This window comes from Ceratotherium simum, chromosome 20 (assembly GCF_057802395.1).
Source record: "Ceratotherium simum simum isolate JZ-2026a chromosome 20, ASM5780239v1, whole genome shotgun sequence".
Taxonomy (NCBI): domain Eukaryota; kingdom Metazoa; phylum Chordata; class Mammalia; order Perissodactyla; family Rhinocerotidae; genus Ceratotherium; species Ceratotherium simum.
The window spans coordinates 16,447,272-16,468,752 of record NC_141919.1 but is presented as its reverse complement, the minus strand read 5'-3'; the positions used below and the strand labels follow the sequence as shown (position 1 = coordinate 16,468,752).

The window sequence follows — 21,481 nt, the reverse complement described above, 5'->3', positions numbered from 1 at the left end:
AAGGCTCAGGAGGCATGAGGAGGTGTAAGTTTCTAACCCTGAGATCTGGCTCTCAGGGTCCTATGAATGGTGCCTCTAAATTTTGTTTCACACAAGTCAGTATTTAATAACCTTTAAATAATTCACAGAGAACAATTCTGTCTCCTCATTTAAACTATAACACGTGAAACATTTGATATCCCCCAAATCTGTTTACTTTCTGACCAAAGAAAAATTTTTAAGTGGCTTTCTTTCTTATCCTCATTACCAACAGGTCTTCTAAAAATGTTATTTCTAGTATTACACAGAAAAATGACAATTACAATGGAAGAATTTAAATAGGATTAAATCCATAGGTTTTAAATACACACTAGATTGTGAGCTCCATAATATTTATTTCCCAGTGCCTAGTACAAATAGTATTAATTGTTAATTAATTAATATGTATTGACTGAATGAACAAATGATAACCAGAGTCAGCAGCCAAAATGCGCGTCTCAGAGATACATGATACAGGCAAGCAGAATCATTTTCAAGTATATTTACTGAATTTCCAATATGTACCAGCCACTGTGCTGAAGACTCTCACATTTACTCTTCACACAACTCTAGTGGGTGGGTGTTATGATCTTATTTTAGAGATATGCCACCTGAGACACAGAAAAAGTGAAGTAATTTACCCAAGAATCCAAAACCAAATGTTCTAATTCAAAGTCTAAGTTCTTTCCTCGAGTTTTTCCTAAATTTATCTAGTCATAGCAAATACCTCAGTGCTTATTACTATAGCTTCCCAGGCTCCTCCTCAAAAGACTCTGATTCAGTAGTTGGTGGGGGTCAAGAATCTACGCATTTAACGTACATCTCTGGTGATTCTGAGAAACTTTCCAGGGGTCTTCAGTCCTGGCTGCCCATTAGAAAGGTTTAAAAGTTCCAGATGCCGTGGTCCCACACCAAACAAATCAATAAGAGGTGAGAGAGAATTCCCGGGGAATCAATATTTTTAAGTTCTCCAGATTATTCCGGTGGACTCAGCTCTACCAGGCTGACGATATATTTACCGGGTTTACCCAGCCTCCTCTAACCACCTTTCCACCTCTTGCCTTTCTTCCCACCAAAAAGCAGTTCAACTACAATGTGGGCCAGGAAAAAGTGGAGATGTTTAAGAGAAGAGAGAAACAGAAGGAAAGGAGATCAAGAAATCATTTGTGACAAGTGATGAGTGAAAAGAAAATGAGAGCTGTGGTAGGGGGAGGTGAGGGGTGAAAAGAAAGATGTAAGATTCATCATTGAAACAATTTAGCCACCCTAAGCAAGAGTTAAATAAAGCTGACACTCTTGTGAGCATTTTGCTCTCACATAAAGATCATGCTCTTTTTTTATGGAAGTCAAAGCAATTTTTACATATTCATATATTTATCCCTCCTAGTGACAAGGGTTGAGGATCAGAAATTTCTGTCTGTTTGTCACCATCATTCTTATTTTACAAGTGGGAGCCCTGAGGCATGCTGAGAGAATGAAGTCACTTAAGAGCTCAGGGTTGGGGCCCAGTGACCCACCTGGTATTAAGTCTCCAGACTGGTTCCCCGGCTTTGTTGCCACTGCTGCTGTAAATTATGCGTGTTTTCTTCACCTGCAAAATGTTCGTGTGCATAGTGATTCAATATTTGGGAGAACAGGAACATGGTAATACCTTTATGCAATCCTTCATCCCTGGTCCTCACTAGAGGGTCCAAAATAATTGGAGCAAATTAATTCTGAAGGAAATTTGTTATACTTATTTATAATATTTATAATCACAGAGATGACTCTTGTTACATGGCATATGCCTGTTGGATCTGCTTCCAACTGGATGAAAGCAAAGGAGAATTGAAGTACAGAAATTATATGTATCTATACAATTCTGGGGGGGAAATGATGTTTTTAAACTGCTGATTGTGATTTAGCAAATGCTGCATTCTTCTGTGAATAACTAGTATCAGAAAGAAACCCCAATATTCTCCCTCCTGCCTTCCTGGCCCGAGCAGCCCTTCACCCTTACTTAATGAAATGGAACGGTTGATGCCTTTAACTCCTCTCTCATTTAATCTCATTAATGCAGTCTGTTAGGATTCTAGTGGTGGGGTAACACAGGGCCAGTCATTAGGCCTCTAGTGAAAAGCGCAATATTTCTCAGTTAGATTTTTAATCGCTACTTCAAAATGTGTGAGAACGAGCTCAAAACTAAAGCTGATGCCACTGGTGAGTTTTACATTTTCTTCTCTCTTCTGATGCTTAGCTGTATGAACTCTCCTCCAGGCTAGAAAGTAAGCATTTCTAAGCTTTCAGCAAAATAAATTGATGGCTAGGTGTGGGGACGATAAAATATTTTCTGAGTTGAGAACATATGTAAGTCACTCAGGCTTTATTTTACACCAGAAAATATATTTATATATAAATATTATCATATCCTGAAGTAAATTACCAAATGCATAAGTTTTGAGACTGAATTCAAGTAAGTCATCTGCCACATTACACTAACATGAGGTTGACAGTGTGAACACTCTTGTCACAGTTTTGTAGCTTTGACTGTAGTCATTGGCGTTGCTATCGTTATGATCATTTCATTTTTCCGACTTTTTAAAAATTTAGTTTATAAAAATAATATACCAGACGCTTTTTCATATGTAAAAAATCTATTTTTAAAAAAGTCTATTTGGTTGAATGATTATTAAAAAGGAGGTGAATTATGTTTGAGTTTTTCTCCTAAATTCTTTACAAGTAAATTAGTGCTTAGTTCCCCAAACACACATTATCTCATAACATAGGCAGATTCCAGCATTTGTCTTAAAAATATTTCAGAGCAAAATGACACATGATTTGTTGCCATCTTTTTGCTAGTACTAGATAACAATGAAGAACAGTTGGAGATATTAAAATGTAAATTGATATAATTGTTTCAAATAATATAAACCTTAATTGTTCCAAAAAAAGTTACTCATTTTCAAAAATATTATTCAATTGTTCAAGAAAAGTTACTAATCAAACTAAAACTCATTCAAATATTATATGAACTCAGAATTACATCTTTCTACAATGCTTAGAGCTTCCTGGTGCTTGTATTTTTACAAAAGGATAGATATTGTTTCAATGCAATTATTCGCCGATTTCAAAACATATGCAAAGACTTTATTGGTGATATAAGCCATTAGCAGCAGATTGCAGTTCTGACATCAATGGAGTCTTTAAACAACTATTTATCCTTACTACTGACAGATTTACTTAGGATGTTGTTGCTATTGTTGTTTAGAAATTAATAACACTGGACGTATTAACGTCTATGTACTTAATCCTCTTTGGGTCTGAACTACAATTAAGCAGAGGCTCACAGGTGAGCAGAAATGTTCCTTTCTCCTCTGATATGTGTTAAAAAAGAAGAAAATTTATGAATTTTCCTTCTATTGTAAAATTGCACAAAACACAGTGTTTGATTTTACAAGCTTATATGTGTTCGAGGGCACACACACAACTCTTTTTTTAAAATGAACTGTATGAACAAAAGTCTCTTTACATTTTGCAAAGAGAACCAGATATTTTTCTTTTTCCTCTTAAATTTTGGTGGAGTTAAAAGGAATATCCTGAATTAAAGCCGCAGATTTTTTTTTAAGTTACTATGGTAGAATATTTGAGGCTGTGCTTAGCAATTTCTGCTTTGCACCAGTCTTTTTCTTCTGTTATTTTCCCCCGAAATAAATATCTCTGCTAGTTTGAAGTATTTCAAACCTCTGATATAATGACCAAAAAAAAAACCCGCTTTTTCCTCCCAATTCAGTCCACCTAGTAGCATCAAAATGCCTTTGGCAGAAATTAATGTATAAGAAACACAACTAACAAATGAGACAACCACAAACAGCCCCATGCAAATGTCATTATAAACGGTCAAACAATGATGATGAATTTTCTGCTTGTAGGAAAAAACAGTTCAAAAGAAACTTGTTAAAATGGGATTTGCAAATCACAGTATCTGTTCTTAGTACTTGGTCACCGTTGTTCATACAACTCCTTCACCAGCTTACATAAACACTGAATAAAGCTGTTAGGGATTACGTGCAGCATGCTGGATCTGATGAGCTCAAAAATAAGATAGCTCGGGTCCTATAATATTTAGGATTATGCTGGTAATCTCTTTAGGGAAAGTGTGCAGTATCAGCAGAACAGGCACTTCAGTCTTGGAGGGAACTATGCACTAATAATTCTACATTGGTTGCACAGTTAAGCCTTTGCTTATGTTGATATAGGGCCTTTGTGACATTTAGTAGAGGCTGAAATTATAAGAGAGAGCTTCTAGAGTGATATCCTAAATTATCATTTGAGCCCTAAAATACTTTCTGGGGATGTGTGTGGGTGAGAACACCTTCCTTTAAATTCTTCATGTCTTCTTTTTGAAAAAGGCTATCTATGTAAGGGTGAACTGAACCCAAACATGCCTTTCTCCAACCTCTGAACTTGTTCTTATCTCTAGAGATGCAATAAAAATTAAGATTGTCTCTTCAATTCTATAATTTCTTTTCATTTCAAGATTCAATGCTGAAGTAATGGAGGCTGAACTGAAGTTTGCTGGAACATAAATGATATAACGATGTAATTCTCAATGCAGAAACTTGCAATGTATTTTGCTATTGTAGCATTATCTATGTTAAAAACAAAATCAGAGTTCCTGCAGATAATCCAAAAAATGAGTTCTTAAAATCTGAGTTCTCATAGAATGGTCACTGTTGTCTTTATATGTCCAAGATGTTCTCCCATAAGTGAAAACTCTGTAATGTCATGTTGGAATGCCTATTTGTACAACTTTTCCCCTAAATCAACTCTCTGACGGCAAAGGAAGTCTTTGGTAGTGATTGTCTTTTTCCATTTCATTCTCTCTCTTTCTCTCTCTGACACACACAAACAGATGTAAATATCACACCTATGTTCTAAAGTTTATGTAATTATTTGCTGCATCAATGACTAAGGGCATATTAAAAAACAGAAGTTTGTAAATATGAAAGAGTGACAAATAATAGTACTGTTTAGTTTTTGGCCATCCTAGCAAATCGTAGGATATTGTGAGCCAGTTAAATAAAGTTATTATTACATTAGGAAGAAAAAAATGTCAATATGGTACTATATGGTTATATGGTACTATATGGTTATGTGGTACTCTTTTTCAACACACTTCAAGAAATTTAGTCTTCTTTGCCACGAAGCAAAAAGAGACATGTTTTTCTTATTTTCAAACTCTCTGAACAAGTGCTGAGAACTTCAGAAATGGTCTCTATCACTTCTATCAATGAAGGGAATGAGAAATAGTATTGTGTGCATTCCACTCCAAACGTTAGTTAGTTGGGGTTTCCTTGGTGTGTGCGTGTGTGTGTTTAATTAGTGTTCCTGTTTCAACCTTTGAATTATCTACCTTCAAATTTATAATTTAATGGATTTATTTTTATATTTATCAATCATGTCCCTGTGAATTAGTCTTTTCAAGTATTCTTGAAAAGAATGTGGTATAGGAACCACATCTTAGAGCACAGTGCATAGTAATACTAGGCTGAACCATATGAAATCGCCAATGTTGACTATTTTATTGCACAAAAGGTGGCAATTTCATGTGATACAACCTGACGTGTGAGTACAGATAAAAGCATAGTTGTTTGATAATTCTAAAAGCATTCTGCTCCTATTTACTTTCATTTAACTGCATTAACTAGGTCCCCAAAATAAGTTTAAATACTTAATCTAGAATTTTACTCTTATAATTGGATTTTCCTCTTTCAGTCTTTAGTTACCAATTTGAAGTTTGCCCTCTCCCTACATGTTTACTGCTGGAAGCCCTGTTCATTTTCTAAGACCCGGCTCAAAAGCCACCTCATCCAGCAAACCTTCCCAGCTTCCCCCAGTTGAAATCAATGTCTTCCTCTTCCAGGTTCATTTAGCACTCATCTCAGTCTGCCCTGTACTCAGGCTATTTAAACCTCTGTGGGGCTGTACAATCATTGCATTCATTTTGAAGACAAAAACTTGGTTTTGCATATATGTGCCCTAAAACAAACAAATGTTTGCTGAATTGATTGTTTTTAAAGTACTCCTTACTTGTCTTTGCTGGGCTGTCTCAGATGATCCTCACTACCTCCATCAAAAGAAGCACTTTTGTATAATTCAATTATTTTTAATAATTAATAGAATTTGTTTAGTACAGTTTTAGATTTACAGAATAATTGAGCAGAGTTCCAATATCCACCCGCCCATACACATACAATTTCCTCTATTATTAATATCTTGCATTAGGGTGATATAATTGTTACAATCAATGAACCAATACTGATACATTATTATTAACTATAGTCCACAGTTTACATTAAGGTTCACTCTTTGTGTTGTACCATTCTACGGGTTTGGACAAATGCATAGACATGTATCCATCATTACAGTATCACCCAGAATAGTTTCACCACCCTAACAATTCTCTGTGTTTCACCTATTTATCCTCTCCTCCTTCCCCCGAACCTGTGGCCACCATTGGTTTTTTTACTGTCTCTATAGTTTTGCCTTTTCCAAAATGTCATGTAGTTGGAATCATACAGTATATAGCCTGTTCAGACTGGCTTCTTTCACTTAGCAATATGCATATAAGGTTCCTCCATGTCGTTTCATGGCTTGATAGCTCATTTCTATTTTTTTTTTTAATGGAAACACTTTTTTTTTTCTTTTTTGAGGAAGATTGGCCCTGAGCTACGTCTGTTGCCAATCTTCCTCCTTTTTTCCTTTTTTCTCCCCAAAGCCCCAGTAGACAGTTGTATGTCATAGTTGTACATCCGTCTAGTTGCTCTATGTGGGACACCACTTCAGCATGGCTTGATGAGCTGTGGGTATGTCCGTGTCCAGGATCCGAACCGATGAACCACGGGCCGCCGAAGCAGAGCGTGTGAACTTAACTGCTACGTCACCAGGCCAGCCGCCTCATTTCTTTTTATCACTGAATAATAGTCCGTTGTCTGGATGTACCATAGTTGGTTTATCCACTCACCTATTGAGGGATATCTTGTTTGTTTCCAGTTTGGGACAATTATGAATAAAGTTGCCATAAACATTCATGTGCAGGTTTTTGTGTAGACATAAGTTTTCAACTAAGTTGGTAAATACCTAGGAGCACAATTGCTGGGTTATATGGGAAGATCATTTAGCTTTGTAAGAAACTGCCAAACTGCCTTCCAAAGTGGCTGTACCATTTAGCATTTCCACCAGCAACGTGTAAGCATTGTTTTTGCTTTGCATCCTTGCCAGCATTTGGTATTGTCAGTTTTTTATATTTTAGTCATTCTAATAAGTGGGTAGTGGCATAGCATTGTTGTTTTATTTTGTAATTCCCTAAGGACATATGATGTTAAGCATCTTTTCATTTGCTTATTTGTCATCAGCATATCTTCTTTGGTGAGGTGTCTGTGCTGATCTTTTGCCCATTTTTTGAATTTTCAGAGCTCTTTGAATATTTTGGATACAAGTCCTTTATCAGATATGTGTTTTACAATATTTTCTCTCAGTTTGTGACTTGCCTCTTCATTCTCTTAAAGAAATTCAGTGTTTAACATAGAAAAGCTATATTTTGTTTATCTTCTGAAAAGAGGCTTTTTTGCTCTTTTTGAGTTTTTCTCAGGGGAATGAACTCTGCCCGATCACTGGGAATCATCTGTGTGACCTGGTGTGTGGAGTTCCACCACATCTGCTCTCCCTCAGTGAAGGTGGTGCTGGATAAACACAAGCTTCCTGTTGAAGGTTTCAGCTAAGTGGAGACTAGAGAAATGGACTTAGAAACAAATTAAGGAACTAAGAGAGACAAGTTTTTTTCACTAAAGCAAAAACAATTGTCATTTTTTTCTTTTTATAACTGGAAAAATTAGCTATCAAGTGGAGTACATGTCTTCTTTTTTTATATAAGGTTCTCTTCACAGAGGGTTGGGGTTTGGGGGCAGACACCCCAAGAGTTGAATTGTAGAATGTCTTCCTTTTCTCTCTTCCAGAACTTCTCAAACTTGACTGTGCATATGAATCACAGATATTGTTACAATGCCGATTCCGATTATGTTGGTCTAGGGTAGGACCTAAGCATCTGTATTTCTATCAAGCACCCAGGTAATGCCAACGCTGCTAGTCAGGGACCACACTTTGAGGAGCACATCTCAGGACAGCATTATGATAGACAAGAGGAATACGATGAGTATCCATCATGACTACTGAACTCCATGTTAACTAATCTGCCTCCACGAGACGGGGCAGCTTTCCAAATGTTTCATTTCCAGAATTATCATGGAGAGCTGAAATGAGTGCCTTTCTGTTTCAAACATTGTTTGACTTTCTTTCTTCCACCAAAAAAGTGAACTTTGTGCAATTCAATTTTTAAAATAGAAATTTTTTTTTTAATCTTCTCAAAAGAGGCTTTTTCACACTGGGTATCCAAAGAGTGAGCTAGCGGCCACAACCCCAAGAGTGAGTCCACAGCAGAGGGAGGACACACTACCACGCAGTGTTATAACGTGAAGAAGATGTTGGCGCAGTTGACAATCGTTAAATCTGCAAAAGAAACCCAGTACACTGGGTGTTAATTACAGTAACGCAAGATGTATCTGGAAACACACTGGTTTCTCTTTTTTCTGCCTTGTCAATTAATGACCCAAGTCTTTGGTAATTAACCCTTCAGTTGTCCTACTGCCTTTTGAACAAAAGAGAAATGACTAAAAGACAATAGCAGAAACTACTTTTCCAGAATCCTGTGAAGTTTTTAATTTCCCTTAATGCCAGAGAAATTAAAAATTCCATCAGTTCTCAGAGTAGCAACAACTGCAATTATAGAATAGTTCTTCTCAAACTTGAATGCTGTCCTGGGAGCTTGTTAAAAAGCAAATTCTGATTCAATTGGTTTTGGTTAAGTCTTGATAGTCTGCTTCTCTAACATTCTCCCATGTCATGCCAATGTCACCGGTCTACGGATAGCACTGTGAGTGGTCATGGAACACATTAACTGCTTTCAACCTGAATGCTGTCAGGTCCTACACATACATTATCGCATTATAATTAAAACTTTGACAGGACAAGATGTGTTTAATGGGAATTAATTCATAAATTATGAGTTTAAAACCACTACAACTTGTAAAAGTGATTTGCTTTGCTTCCAAGGGAGATATTTAACTTATTATCGGTAATTGCTATTAATGATAATAACAATTGCTGTCATCGTTCTCTGTTGTTTCAGTCTTCTGAGGAGTTAGAGGAGGCAAGGAACTCTTCAAGGGTAAATGTCCCTATGTAAAAGATAAATCAACTGCTTTCATGATAATCCTACAAATTATGCCTTTGAAAAAAATCATTTTTTGCCATTATCATATGATAAGTTTTTTATTACTCTAGCTTCCAATGATATATAGGGAATTATAATAATATAAAAATAAATGTTGGAGCCGGCCCTGTGGCTTAGTGGTTAAGTGTGTGTGCTCTGCTACTGGCAACCCAGGTTCGGATCCCAGGCGCGCACCAACACACCACTTCTCCGGCCATGCTGAGGCAGCATCCCACATACAGCAACTAGAAGGATATGCAACTATGACATACAACTATCTACCGGGGCTTTAGGGAAAAAAAGAAGGAGGATTGGCAATAGATGTTAGCTCAGAGCCAGTCTTCCTCAGCAAAAAGTGGAGGATTGGCATGGATATTAGCTCAGAGATGATCTTCCTCACAAAAAAGAAATAAATAAATAAAAATAAAAAATAAATGTTATATTTAGGTCATTTAGAAGTTATCTATCAACTAAATGGAATAGAATGCTCACACAGACCATCACACGAAATATTACAGGGTAGAGTTTGAGAAGAAAGGGAGACTCCGAATGCTGACATATGTGAGGGCATTCTAGTAGGAATTAGAGTGCACCGAATTTCATGCGCTATATTTGGTATTTAAGCAGAAAGCTGGGATTAAGATGCTGTGTGCCCTGATGAGATACACATGAACACAAACCTGATCCACCATCAGGAATCTTAGAATCACCGCATAGCATGATATAACAGCAAAAGCTCAAAGACTTTTACTTTTTTCCTGAGGGTCTCCTTTTCCACATTTCCATCCCATCCTATCTTGGGGGCTATTTTCTGATAAATCAAAGTTACAGTGGAACCAGATCTTAGGAATACTTGTTTCATCCTTTGGGTTTGTTGTTATGTGACTCTGAAGATTTTATACCTAATAGAGGTAGATATTTATCAGTCTGCCGGTGAGAAAAGAAACGAGTAAAAACAGGGATTTTAACTTGGATTTGCCACAAATGATAGCTGAGATACAATTTGGGTAGATGCGATACAACTTGGGCTACTGAGACCATCTGCAAAAGGATTTTTAACCAAAATAGTCATCTTTATTGGAAGTTGTTATATGTGCAAATTGTGATTCACTCAGACATTAAGAGTTTTTCCTGCACTGCCCACTTTTAGCAGAACCATAAAATTCTGAGAAACAGAAACTGAGAGGCAAACCCAGTGTCCAGGAATAGGAATTATTGTAGACTGGGTAGATGCTTCTTATTTCCCTTAAGGAAAAAAAAAGGCAGAAAACAAAAGATGCTGCAAGTATAGCTCCAAACCAAAGGCCTGGGAACAGGGAGAATTACTGGTCACTCCCTAGAATTTCCAGATTCTAGCCTTCTCCTTGGATTTTATTTCCTATGCAGGCAGCTTACATGCCACAGAGAACTCCTAGTTAATAAATTGATTCATGTAATCCTCAATGGGAGCTTTATCATATCATATCAGAATCACCTGGGGGCCTATTCCAAAATATATATCCACCCCAATCTCAAGATCCCGATTTCTTCTCTTCACCCCAAATCTGGAAAATCAGAATTGCGTAAAGCTTGTTTTATAAAAGGGAGGATGTCAAATTTCTTAATTGTACCTTTGAAAGAAAAACAAAATTAGGACCACTGCTTTAAGGAGTTATAAAAATCCTCTTTTGGGCTCCATAGAAAATATAAAAAAGAAGTATGACCTGGACTTTGTCCTCAATGGACTTAAAATGCCCAGAATATAAAAGTGGCCCGGGTGAGTTGTAAGAGATGGAATGCTAGGAATTGAGCGCAGAAGAGCACACACAGTAAAAATGTCTCCTGAACAATCCATTATTACTCCCATTCCTGATGGATGCTTTTAAGAGTTAAGGTATTTTGATGGATCAAAGTGATACATTTTCTAGTTAACTCATTAGCCTGGATTAGTTACCCTAACTTAACACCTGCCTTCACCAGCAACAAGTTCTGAGGGAGCAGAACAAAAGATATGTCCGTTTGATGAGCAGGAAGAACTGAACACATGGCGGCATTGTGAGATGTTGTGGTGAGGGGCTCTAAGCAAGGAAAGCCCTGCAGGAGGTACTAGGAGGAGAGAACTACCATCTTCAAAGAAGAAACAAATTTTGACGACTCTATAATTGTTGAATAGGACCTGCCTTCCAAATCATGGGATATTCGATTCATTTTACTTCATAAATTATTCTAATATAAGGTAAAACATCAAATTATTTTAAATATTTCATGACATTCTTTGACATCGTAAGAATATCATTTCAAAAAAGAAAAACTATGTATGATTGCTTTTATAAACCAAAAAATTTAATCGGTAAGTAAAATTTTAACTACAGTCTCCACAAAGGATTACCAATAGAGAAATATAAGTGAGAGAAAGATATAAAAAATGGAAAAACTGAGAACTGAGTGTATCTCAAGCCATCTCTCAGGGCATTTCAGCTCCTCTGTGTTTCTCTCAGAGAATGCTGCTGTTGAATTAATCCATGACTCAAGCAAAAGTACGAAAGGCGAACTCCCCCCTCAGTTTCCTTATGGCGCCTTCAATGTCACACCAAATCCTCCCCGGATGTTCAGTTTGAAACCATGATAAACAGCATGTCTCCAGATCTGTATTCGCTGCAAGACAATTGCACAGGAGGCTATGGCTGGTGTGATGCAAAACATTTAGACATGGCGAACACTGGAGCAATAATGTGATCTGTTGTTCTCACCAGTGTCTGAAATACTCTGCCTTGAAGATGTGCTTTATAAAATAGACAGAATGAACTAGGAAGTTGCAGTTCAGAAGCAGTTTATTTTAAATGCGAGAAAAGGAAAAGGATTAGCACTTTAAATTATTTAAATTTATCTTCCCCTATAATAAACCTCAGCCGATCTATTCTACCATAATAGGTAAAAATGGCCATAGGTTTTCCAAACTGATATCCCGTCTTACACACAGCACCACACGTACCCTTTTAAGTAACTTCTTTCTCTTTAAAAATACTGTTAAAATGTTTATGGTTCTTCAGCATTACATGTTGAGCTAGGATTATAAATATGTATAAATATGCAGATGTTCTATCGAATCATTCCTTATCCCGTTTGTATTTCCGAAGTTGTGTAAGATAACCTTTGTGGCTTTCAAAAACATCTTCTCACATCCCAGGGGGCAAATTACCTCTATTTTCATTTCCTTTAGAGTCAGATCATTTTATAATTAAGAACTTATTGAAGCAGATTCTCCCCACGTGTAAGTTACTCCCTGGGGAGTAATTTATGCAAAGAGTGCCTCTGACTTAATATCATATAAGCCTAACAACTGTACAATGGATACCTGGGATTTTTAGTCAACTTTGTAATCATTGTAAACAATCCACTGTTTGAAAGGTTATCACTGAAAAAAACAAAAAAACAGTGCAAATAACTTATAGTATCATTCATCTGGTTTTTTTTAATAAGATTTTTAATAAAGGAATAATAATGTGGCTTGTCATATTTTTTTGTCCAAAAGTATGAGAAATATTAGTTAACAATGATGCTGTTGATGATGATGATGAAGAGTGACATTTTGTAGCTCTTTACTATTTACAAGCCACTTCTACATAAAATATCTCATTTAATCCTCACAAATCTATGAAGTTTGTCAGCTAAACTTTGTAAACCAGAAAACATGATCAGAGGTTTTATCTTGGCCATGGCCCCAATCACTAACAGATTAGGGACTGGAATCCCAGGGAACAGGACAGAATAGAATGACATCAAATCTTACATTTTTCCCGTATCACAAAATCTTGAAAACAAATACTAGTTCAAGTAATCTGAAAGCTAAAAGAAACAGGACAGTTAATGTTATCTGAAAGCCAAAAGAACAGAAGCAAATAGAAATACATAGTGTAATAAGTATTTTCATTGATTTTAGTTGTCTCTTCTCCCAATGTTTTTATCATTATTTCTTTAGCTGGTGCTATTGGAATAACATAGGAATTCAAAGTTGTATTTGTATTTTATCTTTGCTGGAGGTTACTGAATGAAGTATCAGGAAACTAGCTAATTTCTGATTGCCATCTCCCAAGTCAACTCAAGGGCATCATTAACAACTTCAATCCTCAGTTTTCTCATATGAAAAATAGGGACATGCACAGATTTTTTGCTTATAAAGATGATTTGAAGTTCCTGTGAAATATTTAATTTCAAAAAATTTAATGGGCTACCCTAAAGCTGAGTGTTATCTTTTTTTTAAATGTAAAACAATAAGACAAAGAGGATTATATCTTGCACTTATTTGTTTTGTATATTCGAGGGTGAGAAAGTATAGAAAAACATCCAAGTGGCAGATGATATACAAAGTATTTTAAAGCATATTTTGCATAAGTATTTTAAATTGGGAGTGGGAATAGCAGCTCTTCCTAGTGTGTATAATTTTAACAACTCTTAGAATACTATCAGAGACATAGGAATTACTACATTCTACATAAAGTTTTTCTCATGGATTCACCCATAACCTCAATGGTGATGACTTAAAATCATCTTTCCAAAAGGTTCTATATACAGTTGCCTACAAGACATCACACCAAATCACACACACACAAAACAGAAATCCCACGCCCCACCATATTCCACAAAGTAGTTGCCTTACCAACGTCCCCCCTTTTGTCAAACCTACTATTTAATCTCACACTGAAAGCTAGGAAGCTAGAAGTCACCTTCTTCGTTATCAATTTCCACCTCTGTATCCTTCCTGCCATTTATCTTCTCACTTCTATCTTTGAACTGTCTGTCTGTTTGCTTCTTCCTCTCCATTTATTCTGCCACGAATGTAATCCATGCTTTCATCTCCTAACACCCAAGTCAGGAAAAGCCTTTTAGTTAGTCTTCTGCTTGTTTCCAGTTAGCCTGCCAGACTCACCTTTCTAAGGTACCCAAACCACCACTTTCATCATTTCTTCACCCGTTCACTTCCTTGATTCCTTATGGTGATATCACATGAAAATTCCTCTGCCTAATTCCCAGGAGCTCCATAATCCGATATCATCCCCTCTATTCAACCATATGACCCAAGTTTCCAATATAACCAAGTTGTTGTCTTGATGATCACAAGCCACAATCATTCTGGACCTCCCTCATTCCATTCTACTTGCAGAAATGCCCTCTGCCCTTCACTTTGACTTAACCAAATCCTACACAATCTTCAAAATCAACCAAACTGTCTTCATCTCCAATGAAACTCTATCAGTTCCTCGTTAGTCCCCATATACTTTATCATTTTTTCTCTGATTTTTCCATGTTTTAATTTTGTTTTCTTAATTAGGTTATTGGTGTCATTAGTATATCTTGTGTCAACAACTTTTATTCTTTTAGTGGACATACAGAGCATGTTCAGAGATGATTTGATAATCATGTTCAATAAACATTGGACTGAATCCTTATTGGCATTTTCACAAGTAAACATCCCGCCCCATAATGTATAAAGCCACCACCACCCCCTCCAGTTTTGCTTTATTTACTTATTTAAAATATTATTGAAATAAGGCAATTTGATAGCTCTCAGTAACTCAATGTTTGAAGTGCAAAATGAGAAAACCAAAGCCACGAGTTTAAGAGATTTCTGAGTCACTATTTCAAGGTCAAGTTTAAAAAGAACACAGTGAAGGCAAGAGTTGAGAAAACTTCTGGTCCTTGGTTATATTTTTTAGTTTGAGGAAAACAAAGCAAACAATGATAGAAGGATGCTTTTTCCTGTGGAAGCAGCTTAGGGAGGTCACGCAAATAGCAGTGGATGACCCCCAACCCCACCCCAGAGTCCTCAAACTCTAAGGTCACGGCAGGGAGAGGTGGGGAGGGAGATAGGAGGGTGAAAGGAAGAAGACAACCCTGTAAGCTCAAAATGTCTGTTTTCCCCTTTCAGCACAAATTGAAGTGATACCATGCAAAATTTGTGGCGATAAGTCCTCCGGGATCCACTACGGAGTCATCACGTGTGAAGGTTGCAAGGTACGGGGTTTAACACAGCGCTGCCGACAGCATCTGTGCTCGCCTCGGGCATCCGCGTACCTCACCCGCGTGGGGGACGCCTTTTTAAACAAGGGCTGCCAAGGGTTCTGTGCCTGCTGCCGACACTCAGGGATCCTTGCTTGGTGGGTGGGTGGGCTGATTTTCGTTCTTTGACCTTTCACCTTTTTGTTTTTGTCTAACTGGTCAGCAGCTGCTTAAAAATGGATTCTTATTTAAAAGCTTGAGCTAGTCACATTTACAGAAATATAAATACTGATTCTCTAGGTTTTAACAGTATCGTCTCCAGTAAACTCCAGGGCATTTATACTATATGAAAGAACTAAAGGTTAAAATAAAGATTATAACTAACAAGCCTACATTTATTTATCTGCTTGAGAAAGAAGTCAAAGTAACAGTTGTGATATGCATATGGCCATCCTTTGTCCTCACATTCCAGAAAAATAGAACGGGAAGCATGGAATGTTAGAAGTAAACCAGATAATCTCTAAGTTAATTAAAAATCATCCACCCCAACCTCCTCATTTTTCAAGGAGTTTCTGAGGTATAAACAAGATTTTGTCATTTGGCCAACGTCACTGATCTAGTTAGCGTGAGAGTTGAAAACACTTGATTTTTCATTCTCAGTCCGGATGAACCGGATCAACCAATCCTTCCAAAGGCAAACTCATTCCTCTGGGCAGGTTGCTTTTAAAATTCAAAGCTGAGGGAAGAGCAGTTAGCATAGACCTAATCTGAAATAAGAGGAATTTGAAATTTAACAGTAAGTTTTTAACTTTCATCCTTAAAAGGAAAGAAAGAGTAAGAGATTAAATATCCAAGAGGAAATAAAAACAGTTCTACAACGAATTTTAAAGGGCAATATGTAACCAGAGCAAATAAAATGCATTTACAGTCTGGGAGGAAAAAGTGATATGCTGGCAAAGTTATTGGAGAAAACAATTATATTTTTGATCAAAGATGCAAGCAGAGTGCATCCTTAATTTAAGGTCAGTAAACTGAAGAATAGATAGCATGATCGTGGATTCTAAGAACCAGCCTTCATCTTAAGGGACTTTCAAATATAAATGAAACAAAACACACCGTAACTGTCAAATAGTGGTGCTATGTGAAAAATTGGCAGTCTTCATAATAGTCTCAAAAAGTATTATTCCTGGAATTGAAACTGAAGGAAACAAAAGAAAAAGAAACAAATGAGAATAAAGTGGGCAAGGGTTGTAGAGAGGGGAGAAAAACATTAATGTACTAACCCATCAACATGCTGACCTGCCTCGGAGGTGATTAGCGATAATCCATATTTGAATGTCATAAGATGTGCCTTGCATTCTGTTCCTCTGCAGACCTACAATTAAGAATTGAATGTTATCTACCCTAATGCAATTTTTTCAACTCATCAGAAAAAACAATAAAGCAAAATTACAAATCAGCAATTTTTTAACCCCCTGGAGTAAGTTATTGCTTCCCCTGGGCAGGTAGACAGATAGTTTTCTTTGTAAATACTAATAATTTTGGAATCAGAACCCTCTCTAGTGAAAGCAGTTCCACGACTATGTTGGTTTATTATGCGATATTAAGAGCTCTGATCTAGTTTACACAGTGTCCACCAAAAATGTATTTTAAGTCAATGTCAAGGTGGAGATATTTTGTGTTTCATTATACAAGCTCTATTTGGAAAATGTCTGATTTCAAAATATGAGGATATGTTCCTGTTAAGGAGTAAAACATTTTAAACAGTAATTTCCCAAAGATTTAGCTACTGAACAAATATATTTCAACAGGTCAATAGCCAGGAACAAGTCCTGTTCCTGTCATCTTTTCTATTTAAAGGAGGCATCCACAATCAGAGAAATTATGCTGTTATTATGAAGCATACCCTGAGGTTTTAGTCAAAATGACCTTGTACACCACACTATTTTATTTCATGGAAAAACCCACATTTGTAAATATGCTACACTTTTCTCCAAATAGAAAATTCAAGAAATTCTGTTCAGAATAAGATGTCAATGTCAGCATGTTCAGTATCAACCTCTGAATTTTCATAATACTGTTTTCAAGTCAACATAAACAACCCATTTTAAGTAACATCAATTCAGCTTGTGCACTTATTCAAATTCCCATTCATTCAACAAAATTTGAAACAGAATCTCTTTTTTCATGCCAAAAACCTCATTTGCAGTAATGAGCAACAGATAAGCAAAAAATGCCTCATAATTAATGTCAAATTGGCCTTAAATTAGGGCTGTAGCTGTGATTTCACTAAAGTCTTTTCTGTCAACTCTTTTGCTAAGTGGCACTGGAGTACCCAAAGATGAAAACCACAGGCTTCTTTCTTAAAATGTAAATTTCAAGTCACCTTTAATCAAGATCAATGGGCTAAGATTATGCTTTCTGACAGCTTTCATGGTCTATGAGTACATCATTTCAATCCCTGGGGGCTTGGATGTGATCTCTGTTTTAAGCGGCTCCGTGAATTCATTCGAACTGGACAACTGGATATCTCATTCTGCCACCACTGGTCCATTAAATAAATAATACACATGGATCTCTGGGGACAAAACTAGTTCTTGTTGTTAAATGGCCTTGGGTTTACAACTGCAAAACCAATGGGCACTCTTTCTCTCTGAGGAGATACTTGGCCACACGTTCACTTCTGAGGGTCTTCACAAGGTTAGACAAGCTCCCTTTACAGTGCCACGCTGAGCCACATTGGAACCCAAGACCAAAGGAGAATCAATAATCTTGATCCTCTCTTTATCTAAACTTTCAGTATTTTTTCATTAATGTTGATATTTAATATGTTCTGTTAAAATATTATTTGTCCGGATTGCCCAGTCTTTTGACGACCCTTAAATTTGTGGCCAGTGTGATTGCCTCACTATCTACACCCTAGTCCCAGCCCTGCTCAATAGTTGACAGTTGAGGAAACACAGAAGCAGTGGTCAGAAGTCGGGTGATGTCTTCCAGGCCTCACAGCAACATAGGCATTGGGCTTACCGTCCTGGACCGTTTCCAGGCTACCTCCTTCCAAAAGATGATCCTGTGGGTTATCTTTTCCTAAAATTGCTCTCGGTAAATCCATTAGAGACCATCACTTTGCTCGTGGCACTTTACACTTTTGCTGCATTGCAGTTCAAGAGTAAAGAGCGATGAGGGAAACTGATTAAATAGGTGAAAGAATGGGTGAATGATGCTTTCATTTCTCTGGAGAAAATGTTTATTTTCCCCAATAGGGTTTTCTGTAAGATAACTAAAGCAAGTGGTATCCAAAGAATTTAAAAAATAATAAACTCAGCTGTGGATTTATTTAGAAGGGTAGTGTACGGTCCATGGCAGTTCATTTTGTACCGGAAGGACCCAGACTTCCTTGCATGAAGACCTCTTACATTGCTATAACCTGAGGTCAAGCAGAGGGCATTAGTTCAGCTTTTAATTATTGCTTATTTTTTATTGAACAATTTATATACCATATTTCCTTTATTCAAAGATGTGGTTGACTATAAGGTACATCATTGGTTTGAAAAACGACCTTCCAGAGGCAATCTGGCCAAATTCAAAAATTTTCAAATGGGGAAACATGCATCTTAGAATCTAGGAAGATAGTAGCACCTGCCGAACCCACAGGCCTTAGTAGAACTATTGCCAGTCAAGTTCCTCACCCCACAGTGGTTGACATAAGCCTGTAGTCATCCATGTCCCCATCCATCATTGTCATATCTGGCTTAGCAGTGATCTTCTTCTCTGCATCTCCTTCCCCACTGCTCTGTGAGGGCAGGAACTTCCTTCTGCTTTTCTTTGCATAGAACAGCACAGCTCACTAATGTCCTCAGTAAACATTGATTAAATGCGTGAGTGAATGAATGAATAACACCCTCACACCTCTGCAGATAGTACATATTTCCTCCAGTAGTAACATCTGTAAGCTATCCAAGGAGAAGTACCCAAAGAATTTTAAAAATTAAACTGTTATATTCACTGTAGAAAATATAGCAAACCTATGTTAATGGTCTCTGTTTCCCTTCTTATAAATGTGTCTCCCTCCCCTTCTCCTTTCCCTCTAGGGATTCTTTAGGAGGAGCCAGCAGAACAATGCCTCTTACTCCTGCCCAAGGCAGAGAAACTGTTTAATTGACAGAACCAACAGAAACCGTTGCCAACACTGCCGACTGCAGAAGTGTCTTGCCCTAGGAATGTCCAGAGATGGTAAGGCATTGCTTTCTTATTTCTTACTTAAAGGCTTTCAAATGGATGCTTTGCTGGCATCTGTTTAAGCTGCTGGAAGAATTCTAGACAAAGGGAATTGGGGATAAGAAGCAAAGAAAACCACGTGCTGCTAGTGCATAAGAGGAAAAGAAAGAACGCATAAAAATTAGTACTCCCTATGAAATAAGAAGAAAGGAAAGACTTTACTGTAACTCATGGAACAACCTGTGTTAACTAGGTAAGTGAATGCCACATAGCCTTAGATTGAAAGGTGACCAGCTGTCCAGGTTTGCCCAAAAATGACAGGTTTCCTGAGACATGAGATTTTCAGAGCTAAAACTAGAAAGTCTCAGGCAAACTGGGACCATTTGGTCACTGTGTAAGTCTGACTGGTGCACAAATTGCTTAGTATGTGGAGATGCTGAGGAAAAGAACATGCTCCTATAGGAAGCCCAGAAGAACCACTGGCTGGTCACAGCTCCCCAGATAAGGATTTGGGCTATTCTGAGCCATGATGAAGACTGCAAAGGCTATTGCAGAAGTCCAAGTCTTAGAAGGGCTACATAAGTGGTATCCTCAGAATATAACACATGTGCACTCCACCCTCATGCCCAACCCAATTGGGTGCCTTGGCTCCCCAACTGAACTTCTTAGGTTAATGAAAGAGGGCAAATAAAGTCAAACAAAGAATTTCATCTAGCTGTGCCTCCATTTTTAAGCATTTGTCGAAACTAATTCTTTCCCCACCGACATTGGCCACAGTACTGTTGTACTAAATTGTGAGCAGCCCTGAGTCTTGGGGCCATTTCTGTCTTGTTCCCACTGTATTCTCACTGTCTGGTTAAAAGCAGGTACCTAAATGTTTGTTGAATGAACCATGGAATTCTCTTCTACCTAGAGCCAGAGACACAGACAATGCCCCTGATAATTATTCTTTTTATGTGAATCACGTGCCTCTGGTCACACTCCCTCTAGTGAAATTCAAGGTGGTGTGGGCCAAAAAAACACAGAAAAAAATACTTAACAGGTTTTAAAGAAATATAGATAATTGGCATACTCTGTCTCTCGGCATCAGAAAGATATTGAGCCACAAAGAGAAAACATGATATCTTGCAATGATCAAGTATGTGTCCTCCTAAAACATGCCTGTGTGGAAAAATGAAAGCTGCCCTACAAGGACAGGTTTCACAATTAGGCTTCTTCTTACCCAGAACTTCATTGTCCGATATGGTATCCACGTGTCGCTATTTAAATTTGAATTTAAATTGATTACAATTAAATAAAATTTAAAATTCCATTCTTCAGTCCTTCAGGCACACTAGCTGTGTTTCAAGTGCTCAATAGCCACAAGTGACTTGCGGCTATCACATTGGAAAGCATAGAGAACATTCCATCATCACAGGAAGTTCTGTTGGAGAAAAAGTGAAAAAGGATGAGAGAGAATATTTTAAAATTAATGAACAGGTTTGGGTAGACTTTTTTCTACAAAGTTTAGAGCACTAAAAAAAAGGCACATCCTTGAAATTTGAGTTAAATTAACACCAGTTTCCTTGATAAGCAAGGAGATATCAACTTAGAGAACTTTACAACCAAAGATAGTAAAATGAAATAATTTCCAAAATGACTATGAAAAACCAAGAGAGTAGTTCTACAATTAGTTTCTCTTAAAACCAAAAACATGTGTCTAAGTGTCACGTGGTAGTAAGTAGACATCCTTGAAGAAGCAATGACTTTGTTTTATAGTTACTCCAAACACTTCCATTCCATTCAGAATCTCAATCCAAATAAATACGAGAAGATTTCCAATACTTTTTGCATAAAATTGTTCTTTGCTAGTGTGGTATCAAAATGAGGGTTAAGAGCACATCATGAGCAAATACCGCCATCCCTGAATATTTATAAAGCACTCACAATGTGTACAGAATTGTGCTAGTTTCTTTGAGAGCT

At 37.1% G+C, this 21,481-nt stretch overlaps 1 protein-coding gene across 1 annotated transcript in view; it reads left to right on the top strand.

Annotated features, from left to right (window-relative positions):
- The window catches only part of RORB (RAR related orphan receptor B), a 180,838-nt gene that overhangs the window by 117,547 nt on the left and 41,810 nt on the right, over positions 1-21,481 (top strand). Inside the window, exons 2-3 of the mRNA XM_004439637.3 lie at positions 15,231-15,316; positions 19,393-19,534. Coding sequence (XP_004439694.1) covers positions 15,231-15,316; positions 19,393-19,534 — 228 coding nt within the window. The remainder of the gene's footprint in view (positions 1-15,230; positions 15,317-19,392; positions 19,535-21,481) is intronic.